Consider the following 23,153-nt stretch of genomic DNA (forward strand, 5'->3'; position numbering starts at 1 on the left):
CGTATTACCCTCCTGAACCCACCGATTCCATATTCTGCTAACAGTCATTGGATCTCGACCAACGTGAGCAGCAATGTCGCGTTACGATAAACCGCAATCGCGGTAGGCTACATTTCGACCTTTATCAAAATCCGAAACGTGATGGTACCCATTTGTCCTTACGCGAGGCATCACAACAACGTTTCACCAGGCAACGCCGGTCAACTGCCGTTTGTGTATGAGAAATCGGTTGGAAACTTTTCTCATGTCAGCACGTTGTAGGTGTCGCCACCGGCGTAACCTTGTGTGAATTCTCTGAAAATCTAATCATTTGCATATCACAGCATCTTCTTGCTGTCGGTTAAATTTCGCGTCTGTAGCACGTCATCTTCGTTGTGTAGCTGTTTTACAGTAGTGTAAATTTCTCCGTTTCCGCATTGCGGCAATGACTGTCCTGCTTCCCGGGTCCCACTGATACACGCTTTATACACTCTCCTCTGCTAGTGCTGCCATCTGTCTCCTGTGAGTGATTATTGCATTGTCGGTTGGTTGGTTTGGGTGAGGTGACCAAACAGCGACGTCAGTGGTCCCACAGGATCATGGACGGATGGAGGAAGAAGTCGGCCGTGTCCTTCCGAATGAACCATCACAGCATTTGCGTGAAGCGATTTCGGGAAATCACGGAAAACCTAAACCAGGATGGCAGGGCGCGGGTTTCAACCGAATGCGAGTCCAGAGTGGTAACCACTCCGCCACCTCGCTTGGCTTTATTGAATGTCGCGGTCGGACACTGGTGTGGTCTCATCAATGAGACGGTACCCCGTATGTCGTAGATCTATCGTAATTTCTAGAGCCTCTGTAGTAAAACACCTTAGCAAATTCTAACTCTCTGCCAGCCTGCAATTTCCGCCGGCATGGTCGAATAAAGGTGACCTGGATACGTTAATAAGCTGAACTTAGACGATCACAGAGGGAAAAATAATATTCATGGTGAATATACGCTGCTTGAATACTGTTATACACTAGAAGTGCCAGAGTATTTCACTTCTACTTCTGTGCGACGTTTGGCTGAATAAACTTCAAAATACCGCACGGCGGATACTTGAATTTTACGCTTGTTAATGACTAGGTAGGTTTCAGAGTTCCTAGTGCGTATAATATCGCCTATGATGTCCTGAAAGTAACTAGTTTGGATTTGCCACACATCAAAAAATGTTTTGCATCACTCCAGTGCCCAGAACTCCTGATTATAGACTGTGGATATTGTATCACAGACACTATCCCTTTGACTGTTCAGAGATGTCACCAAACCCGCCCAAAGACATGAGCAGCACCTATTAGACGGAGGGGGTGCGACAGCCGATTAGCTCCACCAGGAAGGAGGTACATGGTTCGTGTTGTCTGTAGTTCAACCATGCCTAGACGGTCAATACCGGTTTCGATCGCGCCCACACTGTTAATTTGTGACAGGAAGGGCTCTCAACAATGGAAGTGTCCAGGCGTCTCGAAGTGAACCAAAGCGATGTTGTTCGGACCCAAGGGCTACTACTGCAGTGGATGACAGCTGCCTACGGATTATGGCTCGGAGGAACCCTCAAAGTAACACCACCATGTTGAATAATGCTTTTCGTGCACCAACAGGACGTCATGCTTCCACTAAAACTGTGCGCAATAGTCTGCATGATGCGCAACTTCACTCCAGACGTCCATGGCGAAGTTCATCTTTGCAACCACAACACCACGCAGCACGGTACAGATGGGCCCAACGTCAACTGCCGAATGGACCGCTTTTTACCGATGTGTGTCTCATATGCCTTCAACCAGACAATTGTAGGAGAATTGTTTGGAGGCAACGCTTTAGACACAATGTACAGCGAGTGCAGCAAGGTGGAGGTTCCCTGTTGTTTTGGGGTAGCAGCATGTGGGGCCGACGTACGCAGCTGGTAGTCATGGAAGGCGCCTTAATGGCTGTACGATACGTGAATGCCCTCCTATGACCGATAGTGCAACCATATCGGCCGCATATTGGCGAAGCATTCGTCTTCAAGGACGACAATTAGCGCCCCTATCATGCACATCTTGTTCATGACTTGATTCAGGATAACAACATCGCTCCACTAGAGTGCTCAACATGTTCTCCATACATGAACCCTATCTTACATGCCTGGGAAAGATTGGAAAGGGCTGGTTATGGACGACGTGACCCACCAACTACTCTGAGGCATCTACGCCGAATCGCCGTTGAGGAGTGGGACAATCTCGACCAACAGTGCATTGATGAACTTGTGGATAGTATGCCAAGACGAATACAGCCATGCATAAACACTCCTTGGAAGAAGTGTCTGTCTCTAACCGCAGAGACAGACACTGCAAGAGATGTGTTGTACTACACGAGGTGTTTCACTTTTAAAATTCCGAGAGCGTACGTTTCTAGAAGAGTCAGCAAATACGAGTAGTGTATTGATTTCTCCTACGCATATTTCGCGATAAATAATATGAAGATAAAAGTGGAGGGATTCCAGGAATTCCTGATCTTATGGCTATTGGATCGAGGACTGAGTGAAGCTGACAATGTTGATAAGCAAGCGCCGGCCTTCAACTTCTCAGTCTTTTCATTGATTTTATATGGTTCGCAACGATTTCCTTTCCTGTGGCAGTCTCTTCACTTCAGAGTAGCAGCCAATGTCCGCAGTTGTTTCTTGTATGTCTTTTAACCTCTGTTTTTCTATAAAATTTTGGCTTTCAGTGATTCTCTCTAGTACCATGAAAACTATTCCCTATTGGCCGAGTTTCTTGCACCTTTAGGCAGTTAGCATTTTTCCGCATATCTATTTCCTCTTTTATACTGTGCAAAAATTCGTCATTTTTTAATTCTACGTCTGCATACATACTCTGCAGGCCACCGTATTGTGCGTGACGGGGGTTCATTTCACCATTACTAGTCACTTCCTTTCTTGTTCCCATCGGAAATAGAACACAGCGAAAATGACTATCTCCGTACCTCCGTACGAGCCGTAATTCCTGTTATCTAACTTCATTGTCCTATCACTGTTCAAAATGCCAGATCGCGCTGTCGTTGGGCCATATTCGCTGTACGGAGGTAGATTTTAGTGTGTAAACATATTCCGTATAGCCTTCAGAAAATCGTTGAAGCTGTGCTCACCCAACGACCTCGTCAGCAGCTCGCAGCCCAACCCATTCATAGCATCCAATCTGGTTTCTCTTCAAATACTTCACACGTTACCAAACCCTTCAACATATCTCTCATCAGCTGAAAAATGAAAATACAAAATTTTCGTTTCTGTTGACTGCTCAAAAGCCTTTAACTAGCCACATTATTCTTGTCTTCTCTTCATTCTAAAGCGGTCCGAAGCCATTAAATCACCGAAAAATCCGACATCCAACACTCAAAGCTTACCCACGCATCAACAATCCAGGTAAGACCAAGCGCCAGACACTTCATACATAATTCATACTCACCCATTAGAACGCCAACATTCTAAATACGAAATGAATCATAACGAATAACTTTCTTATCTGTCACATCCTACGACGTTACGTTCTAACCTTACCTCAACGTATTGTTTCGGAAATCTCTCCCCTTTCATCCTTATGTCGCTGTAACAATCTTATATGATAGTACCAGTTTAAAACAAAAAACAATTTTCACGAGTTATTGTTTTAAAAACAAGTTTTCATCTCAGTTGTTACATTTTGTTTTTACCTTCACTTGTGATGTTTTAAAATGGCCATTTGAAGGTAAAATAAGTGTTAAAACGCCTCACTTCTGAAGGAGACATGATGAACAGTTGGTGAAGTGTGCAGATTATTCGGAGCCAGATGTCATAATGGCTAGACACTGCACTCGTGTTATAGACGTCGGCGGTTCAAGTCCTCGTCCCGTCATCCAGACTGAGATTTCCCATTATTTCTCGAAAGGCCGGAATAGGTCTTTTGAAATGGCACGCGTGATTTCCATCTCCCATCCTTTTCTGATCTGAGCTAGTGCTCCGCCTCTAACGATCAAGTCGGCGGCGGAACGTTAAATTCTCATCTTTCTTCCTCGCTATACAACTGATGTACAATTTTCGTGACACTTACTGCAGTGAAAGTGTATTGGATTTGTAATTCCTTCTTCCCGTACTGAGTTCGCAGTATGTCGAGAAAAACTCCTCTTTCCTCTCTTTTGGCGCAGGACGATGCAATCAGTTCGCTATGCTTGTGTCGCCTCCTGGCAGGTGGCTGCCGGAACACAGACGACGAGACCGACCGCTCTGCTCCAATTACGTGGACGGCAGCTCTGTCGATACTGCATCAGGTGCAGCGTAACAGCTTCGCCGGCGAAATAGCTTGTCTTGGAAGCTCGTTAATCGGAGAAAGGATTTGCTCTCGGCCGCCCTGGGAGCTGTCAGATGGAGCGCCATTGCGCCGCCTACCGTGTGGCAGCAGCGGACAGCGACGCCCTACACCCCAACACGTTGACCAGACCGAGGGTATTCCGGTCAGCTGCATCCGATGCTTATGAATAATACTTTGAAAATCATTATGGGCTGGTTTCTTCCCATCTACATCGACGTGATTACTCGGATATTTAGACCTAAGGGTTTGCTGAGGTTTCATAGAATCTCTTTCACACGATTTTTCGATCGGTTCACTCTCAAGTAGCACGAGTGAAAAATTTACATCTCTTTCTTCCCACGGATACTGTGATTTCTCTTATTTTATTAAGATGATGACTTCTCGCTATGTAGATGGGAATCAACTAAAAATTCTGAGGAAATCGCGTATCTTATCTGTGAAACTTGTAACAACAACGACGCTGTACTATTGTCCATATAAGTAAATTTTTTTGCATCTGATTTTTCAATAAACTGGTGTAATTGATGTTCTGATTTCATTTCTTTTTTGTTTCATGCCATTGTGTTAAGGAAACTGTAAACAAGTTTCAATGTGAAGATTAATGTTTATGTCAATTGGCAAGTAATATTGTAATAGAATTGAAATGTAACACATGTTGAGACTGTTGTAAGATGTTTAAAACTGTAACTGTGCATCTGGTCCATACGTAGGCAATGTGTTAGGATATGTAGAATGCAAAACCTCGGGTGAATACCCGGTCTGTCAGGGAGCGGTAAAAGGTGGATGGCAGGCGAGCGCGGGAAAATGCACACGGGCACTGCACGGCACAACGGGCTCAGCAGCAGTAGTTGGAGTCTGGCACTGGTATGAGCAACACCTTATGGAGCGAGGAGGCTCTCCTGGAAGACGTAGCTTCACTGAGCCTCGGGTATGTCGTTCCAACGCCCAGGCAGCATGGCAAAATTCCATAGGCACTAAATGGAAAAGTATTGTGGCGCTAAGAAGAATTAAAGTGCCGATACATCAAGAGCCTTAGCTGTGGTTGTATGTGTGCTCTGTGCCTCGCCATCTCGCCGCCCGCCAACCGTCGCATCGATACAAGCAGGTTGAAACTTTTGGTATTGTATTCGTATGGACCATAGAGTGAACTGTTCAATAATAACCTAAATTTTACCAGAACTTTCCTATCATTCAATTATCCTCACAACTAACCTAGACAGGGTCCTTTCCAAAGGTTGTGCAATCCGAGTGTCCTGAAATGAAAAATTAAATTTTGTGTTAATAATAATTACTTGCAGACCTAACTATGTTATTTTGGTGTTTAAAGAACTGTTTTGTTAATGAACCAGGAAATGAATAACGAAGGTCTAACGAAGTTGAAAGATAACTTTAAAATTGATATAGTAATGAAGTTTAATTATTTCGAGATAGACATAAAGGTATTTAAATGAGCAGTAAACAAGATGAAAAGAGTAGTAACTTATATACTGGAAATCTTGAATGCATAATAAATTCAGTAATCTTTCTTTTTTTAATACAGTGATCATAACAATTTCAGAGTCCCCCCCCCCCCCTTTTTATTCATTTGAATTCTGAAGTGTTCCACATTGGTTTGACCAGCAAAAGTTAAAGTCAATATATAAGTCAAAATTTATCAGTGTTTTATTTTTATCAAAATTGACATTTTGTGTGTGTCACGAAAGTGCTATTGCTAGGGTAACCTATGTCCGATTTTAATCAGATTAATAGACAATATGAAGTTTTGTAGTATACATTACAGTGTAGTGTTATGTATTCATGGTTTTTCCATATCAGTAAAGAACGTGAAACTATCAGTTCAATAGATTTTCTGGTTCTAAAATTCTACTATATTATGTAGTGTTACTACTTGTTGTTTTGCATGAATATCTACCAACTTGTACAGGGAAGAAACTCAGTTAATGCCTAATTAGACTGGCGACCGTATTATTATTAAATTGGTACCATCTTCAGTGTTGCTTTTGGTCCATACTGGCGTGTAATTGCATTTTGAACTTGCTTCACGGATCATTGTTATTACAGAGTGGCTGTAAGTCTGATTTGCCACCATTCAGGTACACGCGGTCGATATCTATACGAAAATCCTTTCTCATAAGGTGAACCCCGCTCAATTTACCATAGCACAGGCTTTACGACTATTGTGTGCCCCACCCGCACGTTACAGATTATCGCCTCTATTTCGCGACAGCACAAAACGAGCTGCCCTTCGTTGAACTTTTTCGGTATCTTCCGACACCCCTTTCTGATATGGGTCCTACACCGCGCAAACACAACCAAGCAGCACATAAAAGTTCTATCAGAGTAATGAAATTATACCTTTTAGCGGTTGATACTTGCGCATTAATAATGTCTATAATGTTATATCTGAAAGCATCTTACATCTTACTGTGCAATGCAGGTGTCACTCATTGCGTTTCTGTGTGAAATAACAAGTCTTCCTATTTTTCCTTTGATGATAAACCCAGTAAAATAAAATAAAAACTGTTTGCAAAACAATCTGGTTTTATTTTTCCTTTGGCTCCAAAAGACTCATTTTCATGAAAAATATTTTTCTGCAGCGCAATGTTGGGTGTTCGTCGTAAATATTTTCCAGTTTAAAAGCAAATTTCGGAATATTTTGTCGTATTTAATGAGAAGAAAGAGAATACAATTAATATTTAATAGATTTCGGCTTGTCCTGTTATCACAATGTAAAGCATTCTTCATCAAAAAATTGGTAAGATTTATACACTTAGAACTGCAGCACGTTCCCTATCACCCTGGTTAAAGCGGACCCAATAATGCACCAATAATCGAGAAACAAGGATTATTCAAAATATGCAGGTTATTACCGGCAAATGCTACTGATGCTTCTACAACACGTGCTACATGACACACTTGAAACGCCATTCCATTGTACTACTTGCCGGAAAGTCACACTAGTACGTTAGGTCTTCGGCCATACTCCTGTTCCCGGAGGACACGTTAATCTTCCAATAATAGGTCGGTGCAATAGCAAATTTGTCAATAGTGGGCATGACAAGACATTCCGAGAGATCTCGCTAAATGTCTTCTCTGAAAACTACGTAGAACAGCTACTGTTACACCACACCTATGACGGGAATATATTGGATCTAATAGCAACAAATACGAGGCCGTGCTGAAAGATAACGCCTCATAAAAGTTTTACTCTGTTCCCAATATTGATTGGGGTATCACATCTCATGCACACTCAGTCGACTTTTCGTCTTTGCTGACGAAACTTGCAACCCTTTTTCGCTTTAGGGCTGCGATGTGTTACGTTCATTACGACAATGTGTAACGTAATTATGTCGGTCGTGAGAGACATCGAGCTGTACACAGGTTTCTGAGGAGAATTCGACATCTCTCAACAATTTCTCTTACGGTTAGAGCGTTATATTGATGGGTTCATTAGCACCATTTACATCTTTTTCATCCAGAAGCCGGCCGCGGTGGTCTCGCGGTTCTAGGCGCGCAGTCCGAAACCGTGTGACTGCTACGGTCGCAGGTTCGAATCCTGCCTCAGGCATGGATGTGTGTGATGTCCTTAGGTTAGTTAGGTTTAATTAGTTCTAAGTTCTAGGGGACTGATGACCACAGCTGTTAAGTCCCATAGTGGTCAGAGCCATTTGAACCATTTTTTTTTTTTATCCAGAAAACAAGAGACTATATTGGGATTCCACTGCAGAGTAATACCGTCGCCAAAATGGTTCAAGACCATGCCATCAGCAAGCAAAGTTGTGTTCACAGTTCTTTGAGATGTTCAAGTTGCGGCGTATTTGGAATTCATGCCTAAAGGCAACACCATAAACTTCTAAGGTACTGCGAGACCCTCATAAAACTGAAAGCATTAATTCGATGAGTTATTCCACACATGAGGCACCGTGTCCTACAGGATGACAATCCCAGACCACACACAAATGCTGCGACATCTGCAACAATCCGACGCCTTGCATCCTGTGCCATCTGTCATCCTACATACAATATGAGACCTGTGTTTCACCTGGCGTATACAATTTTGGAACAACTTACGGGAATACATCCAGGCAGTATTAACAGCGACCGTCGATATTTCGGCGGGAGCACACCCCGACATTTCCAAGGCAAACTCCAACGGACAGGCGATATATAGGCAAATTTAAAACCTCAGTTCTCGGACTAATGCAGGAAAGATAACACACACTGAACTCTAGCGCCACCAAAGATGACCAAAGTCAGAGACATCGATGGTGAGACTACGAACTAGCAGATGAGGTAACACTGACTCTGTCCATCTGTTTTTTGACAAGGGAAAGAGCAGGATTCCAAACAATGTTTAAGCCAAAACCTACATCCCTGTTTACAAGGCTGCTCGCTAATGTAATCTCAACTGCCTCCGTAATAACTCTGTTCCAATAGTTGGATGTGCATACCATTATCTCGATGTTGTTGTATATCATAGGGTGACCAGTATCCAAGCAATGTTCGGTAATAGCAGATCTACTTGGCTGCTATAATCGTGTGCCGTTTATGCTCAGTACAACGGTCCTACCTGTTACCAACTGTTCATATAAACTTGTGAGCCATATGTTTGTGGCTATTACAGCGCCATCTATCACAAAGCGAAAAAAGTGGTCCAACTAAAACATTCATATTTCTTTATGTACTACACGAATATGTAATAAAAATGGGGGTTCCTATTTTTTTAAAAAGCAATAGAAATCCGTTTAACCCATGACAGCGCCATCTAGCGGGCCAATCATAGCGCCATCTGGTTTCGTGAGATATTTGGCCCGGTCACGACCAATGGACCACCCTGTATAGATATGGCCAGAGATGCAGTTGGCGGGGAGACTTTGCACACAGCTATCAATCTGTCGCGTCAGTCAAACGCCGGCTTACGAGGGGCCTTGGAGGACGTCACCCGCCAAACGTGTTCGGTAAAGGTAGGAAGTGAATTCGCGAGAACTGCACACTATTCTGAAACGATTAGATTTCACAGAAGTAACTGTCTGTGTATCTCCGTAATGTTGACAAAACCACGTGGCATGTGACGAGATTATTTTACACTTTTAAGGCCACCAATTAACTTTGATGACTAGAAGTCACGTTGATAGACCATTTTAATTGGAACTTACCATAGAGGTCGCCTCTGAACCGCTAATAGTGATGTTTCCGATAAGGAGATTATTATTATTTTCTGGAATATTATTACGTTTGTGCGTGTGAACTTTTACTGAAGGTATGAATCAGTTACAACTCAAAATTTTCATTTACAGTCATAGCTCCTGATGCTACTGAGTAAATAGCAAGTAGGAACACTTCCTTTAATGTGGACTTGCAGGCTGGAAATTATGGTCAGTATGTTCCCCAACGCTTTCTGATTGACTGCAAAAGTAATTTCCATGCTATTGTAAACGGTGAAGTAACTTTATACTTTTTAGTTTACCTGCCGCTCCGCACCAAGGCCAATAGTTCTGCAGTAAACTTCAGCTGGTAATATTGATTTCATTGCTGAAAAAACACAAAAGGAGGAAGTATACTTGCAAAAAGCCTTAAGACACAGGAAGAATCCAGCGGGATCACCTTATGGTCAGGCAGAGATGCCGAAACAGTTATTGGATTTTTGGACATACACATGAGCAGCTGTAGACTCATATCAAAGTTTGATAATGATATGCAGTAGACTGAAGTTTAAGAAATTCGGCAGAAAGAAGCAGTGTGGAAAGAAGTAGGGATCTGAAGCACTCAAGGGAGACGATGTATGTTTGAAAATATCTAAGTTAGTAGATACAGTGATAGTGAATACCACAGTAAGCAGTCCGGTTCAGGACGAACGGACATCTCTTACACGGGTAATAAAGGAACTTTGGCGGAGAAATATAAGTAGAAGAAAGCCAAATGCGAAGAAACATTGGGTAGCGGAACAAGTACTCGATGGTTATAGCTAAACGGACGGTGCTCCAAGTGCTGCGGTGCGGGTTGTATATATCACAGGATACTGAAACATCTTAGGTCTGTTCATTAATCTATGCGCTTGGGGAGTACGCTGCAAAAAGTAACAGTTCTACTTTCTGCCATCAGGCAGAAGTCAGAATGTGGTGCGGGTGCAGGAAAAGGGGAGGAACGGTCAAACACATGATAACGGTGGTACTACCACGATTTTTAGGATAGTCACAAGTTACAACATGTGTTCAATGTGTTCTCCATAATTAGCAACATGCAGAATCCGTAATACGGTAAGTACGGCAGTGGCGTTCTGGTGCAATTGAAGTGAAATGTCGTCAGATGTTATTCTTTAGTTCGGGATGAGACCGGATACAACACTGGTCGACATTATCTTTCAGGTATGCTCACAACCAGAAACACACATTTTTTAGGTCGATGAACCTGGAAGGCAACATTTCGTGACACTGCCTAGAGTGGTCGTTACCGAAGGATTCTTGTAGAAAATCTTTCACCTGACAACGACATGCGCTGCCGCTCCACCTTTGATGAAAATTTTGTTGTGAACACAGTGCTGTTTTTGTAAAGCTGGACTCGCGTGTTGCCCAAGGAGGTCTTTATATTGTGCAGGTATCACTGAACACCTAGCAGGCTCGCGAAGTATCATCTCATAGAAGAAACCCATATGTGACAGTCCTGTATATTCATATTACTGTGCATAGTAAAATGCGTGTATTCATATTCCTGTGCAGAGTGAAATGCGCTTCACCTGTCCGAGTAATACTTCCCAGTCAAATGTCGTCCAAACGTGTGCCAAAAAACCAAGGGCTATGTCTTGGTGTTGTAGCCCATCTTGACACCTCATTTGGTGAACATTTTGAATCTTGCAGGAATACCAGTGTAAAATGCACCACAAAATATTTTTAGCTCTTGATCAGGGATGAGACAATTCCCGTGACACAACTCGAGCACTGTTTGAAGAATTTGAGGCATGTACTTGGTTGGCTAGTTGGTTGGTTGGTTGGTTCGTTCGTTCGTTCATTCGTTCGTTTATTTGGGGGGGGGGGGGCAAACAGCGAGGTCACCGGTACCAACGGATTAGGGATGGGTAGGGAAGAAAGTCGGCCCTGCCCTTTCAAAGGTGACAGAACAAGAAATGGAAATCGATTTGAATGACGTATGGAATAAGTAATAGAGTCAGAGTTTGACAGAGTTATGGAAGACTTGCAATCGGGGAAGGCAGAAAACATAGAGAACCATAGAGAACATTGCTTTGGAGTTTCCAAAACCAGTGGTACAAGACAGCAATACAGGCTTTCTCCCGCACTGTTCAATCAGAATCAATGAAAGAAATAAGAGACACATTCAGAAGAGGGTGATCACAAAGTAGATGAACTTAAGGAATTCTGTAACCTGGGCAGCCAAAAACACACGACATCTTAATCAGAATTGCACTGCCGAAAAGGGCATTGCTGGCCAAGAGAAGTCTGCTAGCATCATACACAGGCCTTAATTTGAGGAAGAAATCCTAGAGAATGTACGTTTGGAGCATAGCATTGTATGGTAATGAAACATGGACTTTGGGGAAGCCAGAGAAGAAGAAAATCGACGTATTTAAGATTTGTTGTCAAAGCAGAATGTTGAAAATTAGATGGACAGAGAAGGTAAGGAATGAGGAGGTCCTACGAATAATCAGCTAGAAAAGGAATGTGTGAAAAACACTACTAAGAAGAAGAGACAGAATGGTAGGACATCTGTTGAGACATCAGAGAATAACTACCATAGTACTGGATAAGCAAAGAAGCCAAGTAGAAAACTTTTCCATTATAATTGATCAGAAAGATAGGAAATTCAAAGCTTTGTACCGTGAAGTTGTAATAGACAGTGCAACAGTCCAGTGATAGAACAGAGTTTAGTGTCTAAATTGTGAGAAGAATTGAAACCATGAATCAGGCAGGGCTGTCCTTAAATCCCTAAGAATACGACGAGCTGGTGATCTCTTCTAATCATCACATTGCAAGACATCTCAGATATGCTCAATAATGTTCATTTCTGGGGAGTTTGGTGGCTAGCGGAAGTGTTTAAACTGAGAAGAGTGTTCAAAAATGGCTCTAAGCACTATGGGACTTAACATCAGTCCCCTAGACTTAGAACTACTTAAACCTAACTAACCTAAGAACATCACAGACATCCATGCCCGAGTCAGGATTCGAAGCTGCGACCGAAGCAGCAGCGCGACTCCGAACTGAAGCACCTGGAACGGCTCGGCCACAGCTGCCGGCGAGAAGAGTTTTCTTGGAGCCACTCTGTAGCAATTCTCGACGTATGGGGTGCAACATTGTCCTGCTGAAATTGTCCGAGTCCGTCGGAATGCTTAATGGACTTGAATGGATGCAGATGATCAGACAGGATTATTACGTAGCAATGTCGGAGATTTGATGTTTTACCGTATTCCTGATATTCACGGTACACTCGTGAAATGGTCGTACGGGAAAATCCCCGATCTATCCTACCTCGGACACGCTGTGCCCCATCGCTTATGCGCCGACTATAACACCACGTTCAAAATCACCGTAATCTTGATAACCTGCTGTTGTAGCAGAAGTAACCGATTTAACTGTGCCAGACACTGTAATTAGGCTGGTTAGGTTTTTATATTGGTAACGACACGAAGTGCCCTGTTTTAAACTCACTGGCTGTGCTGTGTGCAGTCTGTGGCTGGTTTGCATTGTTGGAATTTGCCATTGCAGTGTTGGGCAGTTGGCTGTTAACAGCGTGTAGCGTTGCGCAGTTGGAGGTGAGCCGCCAGCAGTGATGGATGTGGGAAGAGGGATGGCAGAGTTTTGAGAGCGGATGATCTGAACGTGTGTCCATCAGATACAGTAAATTTGTAAAACTGGATGTCACGAACTGATATATATAATGACTTTTGAACACTATTAAGGCAAATACATTGTTTGTTCTCTATCAAAATCTTTCATTTGCTAACTATGCCTATCAGCAGTTAGTGCCTTCAGTAGTTCTAATGTTTTATTTAGCTGGCAGTAGTGGCGCTCGCTGTATTGCAGTAGTTCGAGTAACGAAGATTTTTTTTTTTTTTTGAGGTAATTGATTCATGAAAGATATAGGTTATTGTTAGTCAGGGCCATTCTTTTGTAGGGATTATTGAATGTCAGATTGCGTTGTGCTAAAAATATTGTTTGTCAGTTTAGTGATGATCAGTATAAGTAAAGAGAGTAATGTCTGAGTACGTTCAGTTTTGCTCAGCTGTTTGAAAATCAAATAACGTAAGGGGTTTACCAGCACAGTAATTCATTAATTTTCTAAGGGGTCGTTGCAACACTTGTTGTCTTATGTAGTCGTTGCCGATCGCAGCGCCGTATTCTGCCTGTTTACTTACCTCTGTATTTGGATACGCGTGCTTATAGCAGTTCTTTTGGTACTTCAATGTATAACAACCAAACGTTAGACGGAATATTACTTAACATATTAGTGTTATTCGCTGCAATTCGTGCAGTACATCGTAATTTAAATCTTAAGCAAGCAATCTTGCCCCACTCTATTCCATCCATTCTCACGTTTCTCGATGCAATCAGACACTACTCACGGCTCCATCATTACAACCAAATATAATATGATAATAATTTAAAAGACATGTATCGTCTACTGAATAATCCGCTTGTATCAGGCATCCACCAGGAAGCTGAACAAGATAATGGTATACAACGAGGTCCCCGAGGAAGACAGGCCCGCGAGGCGTACTTCAAGAGGGTAAGCCTACCCTCGCTCCCTCACACGCTCAACTTAGGAGGTGAACTGCGTTTTTAAACCTGTTAGCTCATAATTGGGTATTTATGTACAAATGAGAATTGCATTTTCCACTGGAATCCGCTGTTATGTAGTCTTACTGATTACTAGGACAGCTGTTTATAGCTACGGTCGCAGGTTCGAATCTTGCCTCGGGCATGGATGTGTGTGATGTCCTTAGGTTAGTTAGGTTTAAGTAGTTCTAAGTTCTAGGGGACTGATGACTTAGACGTTAAGTCCCATAGTGCTCAGAACCATTTGGTTATAGCTTTCAGTCTCTTCTCCTTAACAATCGTCATTTGATACAAGATATAGTGCCTCATTTAACGTATAATCATTTTGGCATGATTTTAGTTTTATAGTACCTAGCACAGCCGTAACAAACTTGTAGTAGGCCTATGGACTTCTGGTCGTTGAGGCCATACCAGTCAGTAACTCGCCATAATAGAGTGCAATAGATGTTCCAACTCTAGTTTGTACGTAAACACCCAATTAAGAGAGAACAGGTTTAGAAATGCAGGTAGTCTGCTGTGCTAAACGAAAGAGCGAGCTGAATCCTGCCCTCGTGACGTACGCGCCACTGCCTGTCTTTCGATGTATCCATGTAATGACGTAATGCACTTTCTCTTATCTATGAGGAGAAGGTTGTGTGTAGAGAAAACTGTTAACTGACAATGCATGCACATGACTCGTGAATGCAACTTCGTTATGTACACGGTGATTCAGCTGTCCCTAACGCTAGGTTTTATGCCACCCGTGACATGTTCAAATACCATGTGCAAGATTTTCTTGTTCTCTCTCTCGCTACGCATAATCTATTAGTCTTATAGATAAAATGAACGGAACATTTTTGTAGGAAACTGAATACAGTTAAATTTTGTACTTGGATACGTTTTCGCTGGAGGCAACAATTTTCGAGTTATAAAAAAAAAAATTAAAAAAATAAGAACAATTCGAAGACTACAACCTCTGGCGAAAGTACATTCCAGTACAAAATTTATCTATATTGTCTTTCATACAAAAAGGACGTGTTCATTTTGTCCGTAGGGCTAATAGTTAATTCTTAGCCATAGAGAGAGTATCAAATATCGCATGTGATACTTGGAGGCTTTGCGAGTTGCATAGAACCCAAACGTAGGGACAGCTGGATCACTGTGTATATGGGGTGGCCAGAAACAGTCTGAAAAGCATGTTACGGCGTTGTAGGGTAGGTTATGCTGAAACTTACCTGTTGAGAAACAAACTTAATATGTTGCATCGTTTCCTCGTTAATTGTCATTGAAGTAAGGCAATCAGGCCATTGCGCTCGTAAATTCAAGCATCCCGCCATATACAAATAGTGTCAGCTGTTCCCTTTAGCATAGATGATAGCGCACGAGACTGCCCAGCTTTTGGTTCGGGTTCAGTCATTACTACCGTCGAATCTACAATTTTTGTATCTGTTGTGTACATAGTTCCGAGTAATCAGCGAGTACACAGCTTTCCCACTAGAGCGCGCCCCGCTAAGCACAACAGCGCAGGCGCAGCGCTCGTCCAACTCCGCACTAAGAGATGGCGCTGCCTTGGTGACGGACCAAATTCTGCTTCCGCCGATCCGTGTATTAATATGTAACGCAGCCAAGAGATTCTGCTAACGTAGAACCTTTTTCTCCTCGCGGATCACACTCGCGCAGTGATACCTGAACGCTCGAGGTATTATAACGAGTGTTCAGACCTCCGATTAGTCAGTCTGCGTCAGTCTGAATTAATCTGAAGTCAAGTTTCAGTCTGCGCCTAATAAGATTATCATATTCCTGTACATAGCCATGAAGATAAATGTATAGACACTTTGTCAAGTATCAGAGATATGTGAGAATAAGATTAACGTACCAAGTCCAAAGGAACTTCAGATTGTCAATTGTAAACAGCATCCAGAATCAAGTTACATAATGTCTATGCTTTTTATTATTTTAATAAATGTGTGTGAAGATTAATCAAGTTCTGTTTAAAGCTGGTCACCGTCAATCTGCTACTCTAAGCGTGTAAGTGGCATTTCTATCGTCTGACCTAACGTCAGAAGATAAACACGCCACGATAAGACCACAAGCCATAAAGCTGACAATCGCCTACTTCGTTAGAGCGACAAGTCAAATAATCTGATGGTGTGTGTACCGAAGGTCTTACAGTACGCACACCACAGTATCACTCTCTGGCTGGAATTTGGGAAAGAAAACGAATAACAAATTTGGCGACACCGTTTCTGACGGGGTGCCTGAATTTGCATCCGCAACAGACCGATTGGCCGGACTTCACAGCTAATTACCTCGGAAACGGTGCAATGTATACAATTCTTTAGCTTAACAGTTATTTCTCAGCACAACCCACCCAGAAACACCCTTATAAGTTTTTCAGACTAATCGTGACCAACCTGAATAATTTCTACGGCGAGAGGAGGTCCCTAACTGACTTGGCGAGGATTTTTTGTATGCTTAGCATGAGCAGACATATAAAGCGATTCTACGGCAACACCTGCGTGTTCTCGCAGTTGTAGACCATCAAGGCTTTTGGTCAGTACTGACGGTTGGCTTTTGCACTTTGTGATCAAGTCTTGCCAACAGCGCTTCCAGATGACAGAAAGCTTCGCCCGCCGTACGTGAGTGCAGGGTGGCATGCGGGGACGCAGCAGTGCTGGAGCGATGCGGTGCACCGGTTGCGCGCCCCACCTGTGCACGATGCGGCGGCTGTGCAGGTAGTCCAGCGCCATGGCCAGCTCGCAAACGTACAGCTGCACGCACGCCTCCGAGAAGCGCACCCGCTGCGAGATGTGGTAGCGCAGGTCGCCGCCCAGCAGCAGGTCCGACACCATGAACAGGTCCTCCTCGTCTGCAACACCCAACACCGGCAGTTGCAGCTTCACCAGCATTTCGCTCTCATTTACAGAACGCAGCATGTCATTCTCAATGGAGAGAAGTCTTCCGAAGTAAGAGTGATTTCAGGTGCGCCGCAAGGGAGTGTCGTACCAACGTTGCTATTCACAATATACATAAATGATCTTGTGGATGACATCGGAAGTTCACTGAGGCTTTTTGCGGATGATGCTGTGGTATATCGAGAGGTTGTAACAATGTAAAATTGTACTGAAATGCAGGAGGATCTGCAGCGAATTGACGCATGGTGCATGGAATGGCAATTGAATCTCAATGTAGACAAGTGTAGTGTGCTGCGAATACACAGAAAGAAACATCCGTTGCCATTTAGCTACAACATAGCAGGTCAGCAACTGGAAGCAGTTTATTCCATAAATTATCTGGGTGTACGCATCAGGAATGATCATATAAAGTTGATCGTCGGTAAAGCAGATGCCAGACTCAGGTTCATTGGAAGAATCCTAAGGAAATGCAATCCGAAAATAAAGGAAGTAGGTTACAGTACGCTTGTCGCCCACTGCTTGAATACTGCTCAGCAGTGTGGGATCCGTATCAGATAGGGTTGATAGAAAAGATAGAGAAGATCCAACGGAAAGCAGCGCGCTTCGTTACAGGGTCATTTAGAAATCGCGAAAGCCTTACGGAGATGATAGATAAACTCCAGTGGAAGACTCTGCAAGAGAGACGCTCAGTAGCTCGGTACGGGCTTTTGTTGAAATTTCGAGAACATACCTTCACCGAGGAGTCAAGCGGTATATTGCTCCCTCGTATGTACATCTCGCGAAGAGACCATGAGGATAAAATCAGAGAGATTAGAGTCGACACAGAGGCATACCGACAATCCTTCTTCCCACGAACAATACGAGACTGGAATAGAAGGGGGAACCGATACAGGTACTCAAGGTACCCTCCACCACACACCGTCAGGTGGCTAGCGGAGTATGGATGTAGATGTAGATTTAAGTATACGGCCGAAAGAGTCAGCCTTCAGGAATTATGAAACGAACCCTGTCATCCAGGACCGTGTGCCACAAAGAGCGCAGATTCGCCACGGCATGGGGAAATTCACAGGCGTCTATTGTGCCGAATGAGGCCTAAGCGCTGTAGTGTGAGAATCAGACAGACGATAACCTACGTCATACGAAAACCCCGCCGAAGCTGTTTGTGTCCAGGGATATGTAGCAGTGTTAAATATGGCAGTCCCAAGATCAGCCATAAATGCAAACATTTATGAAAACTATTTAATTCTGTAGTAATTCAGGGAATGAAGCCACAGTAATTTTAACCTAGCAAGCTTCATAAATTTTCATGGTGATCCCAATAAAACTTGAACGTTGATCATATCTATAACATTTTAGCATTTTCTGTTCAAGTGAAATTAAAAAGTTTTGTAACAAAGACCTGAATGCTAAAATCAGAACGATTTGGTCGATCTTAACGATTGATATATCATATAAAACCGCATTATTAAAATGACAAATGTAGCAAATATCAAATTTGCAACTTCATTTTCTTAAAAGATATATATTAAATTTAAATTGCCAGTATTTTTAGTTAAGTATCACATCATCATTTCCTCCACACAAAACATATTGAACGACGACAGCATGAATCATTAGGTAAAATAATATTTTTTGTAAGGTTTAGTGCATAATAGTTACTTTTGTTGTTTGTTTATTTATCAAAATGGTTCAAATGGCTCTGAGCACTATGCGACTTAACATCTATGGTCATCAGACCCCTAGAACTTAGAACTACTTAAACCTAACTAACCTAAGGACATCACACAACACCCAGCCATCACGAGGCAGAGAAAATCCCTGACCCGGCCGGGAATCGAACCCGGGAACCCGGTCGTGGGAAGTGAGAACGCTACCGCACGACCACGAGATACGCGCGTTTATTTATCAGAAAGCACATTGGTGCAAGGCTACTGCCTTTGACATTCGAAGTTAAGAAGGAAATTGTATTGCTTTTATGTAAAAGAATTTAACGTTTATTATGTAAAGGATATTATTGTTACTTTATACAGAATGTGAAAGTGGTCAAGCTTTAATTATTTAAGTATGTTAACTTGTAAAATAATGTAGAATAAGCTGTAGTCAATCAAAGGGACAGCCTGCCGGAGTGGTCGAGCGGTTCTAGGCGCTACAGTCTGGAGCCGCGCGACTGCTACGGTCGCAGGTTCGAATCCTGCCTCGGGCATGGATGTGTATGATGACCATAGGTTAGTTAGGTTTAATTAGTTCTAAGTTCTAGGGGACTGATGACCTCAGAAGCTAAGTCTCGTAGTGCTCAGAGCCAATCAGAGGGACGGCTTCAGGAAAGGGAACTGCTCTAGTCAGTTGAGCGAAGATGTTCGGCTCGCGGAGGAACGCGGCTGTTGACCTGCAGCGGGACAGTGCTCGTGGAGACGCGAGAGCGGATGGTCAGTCTTTAGGTAGCTAGGAAGTGAAACAACTGAGAAAATTTCGCGTTGTGTGGTATCGCGGGACTTGGCCTCTGAGAGGTGAGTAGCCGTGCGCCTAGTGTGAACTCTAATTTTCCACATAGGCAACGAGTTGGAGTATCGGACTTGTAATTCGCGATGACATTGTGAATGATCGAACCGTGTCGAATGGATATGCGATCGACTGTAACAGTAACTCTAAGTACGACCACTTTCGCTATTAGTTTGCTTTCTGAATAAACATTATTCTAACCAAATCGCAACAGTGTGACCTACATCATTTATGGGTCATTAATTTAGCTCCGGATACTATTATTACTGTAATAATATGTTATATTAACGTTGTACGTTTCATACAGTTTCGAAAACTCGCCATCAGCCAGACAATGTAACCAAAGGGTCCCAAGTGTCTAATTTAGGGCGTGTTATGCGACGAATGCATTTCAACCCCTAGAGGAGTTTGAGCAAAGACATTTCGACGAAGAGGAACCGCATGTGAGCCGAAACATCTTTGAGATGTTAGCTCGCACAGTGATATCTGCTCAGAAAAACTTCCAACAAGGTGTTATTAAATGTCTGGTACTTAACAAATGTACGTTTGGAAGTGAGCTGAAATATTTCGTTTGAGCAATTCCTATTCCAGTGAAGAAGTTTTGCTTTAAAAGTTGTGCTTTACTTAGTGCACAAGTGCTACAGGAGGAGGAGGAGATTAGTGTTTAACGTCCCGTCGACAACGTGATCATTACAGACGGAGCACAAGCTCGGAGTAGGAAAGGATGGGGAAGGAAATCAGCCGTGCCATTTCAAAGGATCGATCCCGGCATTTGCCTGAAGCGATTTAGGGAAATCACGGAAAACCTAAATCAGGATGGCCGGAGACGGGTTTGAGCTGTCGTCCTCCCGAATGCGAGTCCAGTGGGTTTAACCACTGCTCCACCTCGCTCAGTCAAGTGCTACATACCGGATTGTTATAATTAAAGTGCAGCTACTCACGAACTTTCAGTGAGGGCTCTAATTTTCGTATGGCAGTGAAACTTGGTAGATATGCTAATGCGTAAATGTGGAATAGATTTACGCTGGAAAAAATTTCGCTCCAACTGTTGCCCTCAGGTACAAATATGGTCCTGTACACGGTATGTATGACGGTATGACATCCACAGTGTCATCTGACAAGCGACAGGGTGAGCGAACGGTGACGTTATCTAGCGGACAAACTATGAGCTGTCAGTGAAACTGTTTTATGTGAAATGTAGCAATTACATTGCTGCTTTGAGAGGACCATCACCGACTGAAACGTCCGAGGAGAGTTCCATTGACATTAAATTGTTTAAAGAAGATGATCGTGAGCATAGTGTGATACCTGGAATAGGAAGGCGTCCTATTCCGGTAGAAGATCCTGACGAGGTTTCTGTTGCTGTAAGTGACCATGCAGCACTCTCCCTTAGTAGCGCTAGTGCTCGGCAGTGTCACGAGATTTGTCCATCCCTTGGCCAACAGTACCGCAAGTTTCGTGTCTACATTACGCTGGTACCCGTACAACATGCAGACGGTGTAGTAAGTGGTACCTCATGGTCCCCACCAACGTTCTGAATTTAGTCTTCGGTTTCTAGCACTGATCGAACTTGTTGACATGTGGCGGGGAAATTCTACGGAGTGACGAGACTCATTTTACACTGCAGGGTGCAGTGGATACACAGAACTGTAGAATTTGTGGTGCTGTTAAACCGTGTGCTGTGCACGAAGAGTGATGGCACTCGCAGTGTTTTATTGTGATTCAGAAGCACTTTTACTCTCCGTTCGTTCTTCTTTGACGAGAATTCACCCAGAGGACTTGTCAGGTGTACCGTGACGTCTACACATTATCCTGATCTCCTTTTTCAGCACGTGATTATTCCTCTGGAAGAGTGCAACTGTGTAGAAACCACTGTTTTCGGACAAGATGGGGTGACACCTCATGTCGCTCGTCCGTTAGAGATCTGCTTAATGCAAGCTTCCACGAACGTATTACACCCAAAGGTTTTCCAAATGCAAGGCTTCGAAGATCGCCTTCTGGCTCCGGGGATATTTAAACGAACGCGATAATTGGGACAGGTTCGGTCTCTACCTGATCTGATAACCAGCATACAGGAACACATTGCGCAGATTCCATCGGAATAGTTGCGAGTCATTTTAGAGGTGCGGCATCATGTCGACGACTCCGGTGCTCCTACTAAACAAACAGTGAAAGCGGCGGTTGATAATAAAATCTGCACTATGCCTTTTTGACTTGTTTGAATTTTTCTGCCCATGTTCTGTTCCTAAACGATTAAATAAGGAAACATTCCTATACGTCTTTCTTGCATTCACAGCCCCAGATATGAACCTGGCGGCCAAAACTGGAATTAACTTTATGCAGCGTAAATCGGTTCCACATCGAGGTCTTAGCTTATCTACGAAGTTTCACTGTTATACAATTATTAAAGCCCTCACTGGACCACTGTGAGTAGCTGCAGTGTATTTGTAAACACCTTGTACACCGCTGGCCTTTAAAACTTAACTCCAAGAAAAGTAGCAAATAACGAAATTTTTCTTATTGAGCGCATAGGGTGTAGGGAGAAGAGGATATGATTAAATTTGTAGGTGATCTGGGGGAACGCAGGGTGTGAAATTTAGACCATAGAACTGCCAGCCTTGATGGGAACATTGTTTCTAACAGAGTCGGACATCGAGACGAAATTAGCTGGGATGGCAGATACATATATGCTACTATATGTTACTTAAACTCTACTCCAGAACTCTTTATGCGTAGTGGTTGGCGGGAAGTTGCAGGGCCACTCTCGGCAATAATTAACCAAGAAGTTTTAGTGGGTGTTACGACTGGTTATCCTGCTGTCCAGGGCGACATTCGGAAACTACATCGAGGTATGTAAGCATCAGCAACATGTGGCCCTACGTTATAACGTGGAAAGAAAAAATTGTGTATCCAAGAATGTAGTGAATTTCCTGCTAATCTGACGTAGCTTTATGGTATAGTGATGCTGCAGTTTCAATGGACAGCAGTGTTCCTGTTAGTGTTATTAAACTAAATACTACAAGTTTCCTGATGTGGCTATGTTTCTTCACCGAGTATTACAAATATTAGTTCTGTAAAGTGAAACTTTTTTTCTTAGTATATTGTTAAGATTTCAGTAATGAGCGTGGTACCAACTAATCCCTCTCCCCAGAAAATTCATTCCTTGTAAAAAAGGGAGAATTTGTTTTACACATTCGAAAGGAAACTCACTCATTCTCTTTCTGTCCCTGTCTGCCTCTCTCTCTCTCTCTCTCTCTCTCTCTCACACACACACACACACACACACTCAAACACCCACCCACACAGGGACAGGGCAGTGAGAGGGAGAGGGGGAGGGGGAGAGAGAGAGAGAGAGAGAGAGAGAGAGAGAGAGAGAGAGAGACAGAGAGAGAGAGAGACAGACAGAGAGAGAGAGAAGCAGAGATAATTTGGCAATTTGAGCACGAACTGGACCAGAGACGCCAAATAAGCAAACAATCCGTGCAGTTAAAATCTTCTCCGTTGTCGCACCGTAAATATGAGGTTATTGACAGAGAAGTAGTGCAATGTTTCATATCATTTACTTAATGAGAATGAAGTGTGAAAAGAAAAATAAAACTAAAGGATATGTGCCCAGTTTTCCTAAGTTATGTAGAAG

At 43.1% G+C, this 23,153-nt stretch overlaps 1 protein-coding gene across 2 annotated transcripts in view; it reads right to left on the reverse strand.

Moving 5' to 3' along the window:
- The window catches only part of LOC126355988 (serine/threonine-protein kinase 32B), a 635,590-nt gene that overhangs the window by 187,032 nt on the left and 425,405 nt on the right, over nucleotides 1-23,153 (reverse strand). For both annotated transcript variants that reach the window (XM_050006606.1, XM_050006607.1), the window contains exon 4: nucleotides 16,812-16,971. In XM_050006606.1, coding sequence (XP_049862563.1) covers nucleotides 16,812-16,971 — 160 coding nt within the window. The remainder of the gene's footprint in view (nucleotides 1-16,811; nucleotides 16,972-23,153) is intronic.

Source organism: Schistocerca gregaria, chromosome 3 (assembly GCF_023897955.1).
Source record: "Schistocerca gregaria isolate iqSchGreg1 chromosome 3, iqSchGreg1.2, whole genome shotgun sequence".
Taxonomy (NCBI): Eukaryota; Metazoa; Arthropoda; class Insecta; order Orthoptera; family Acrididae; genus Schistocerca; species Schistocerca gregaria.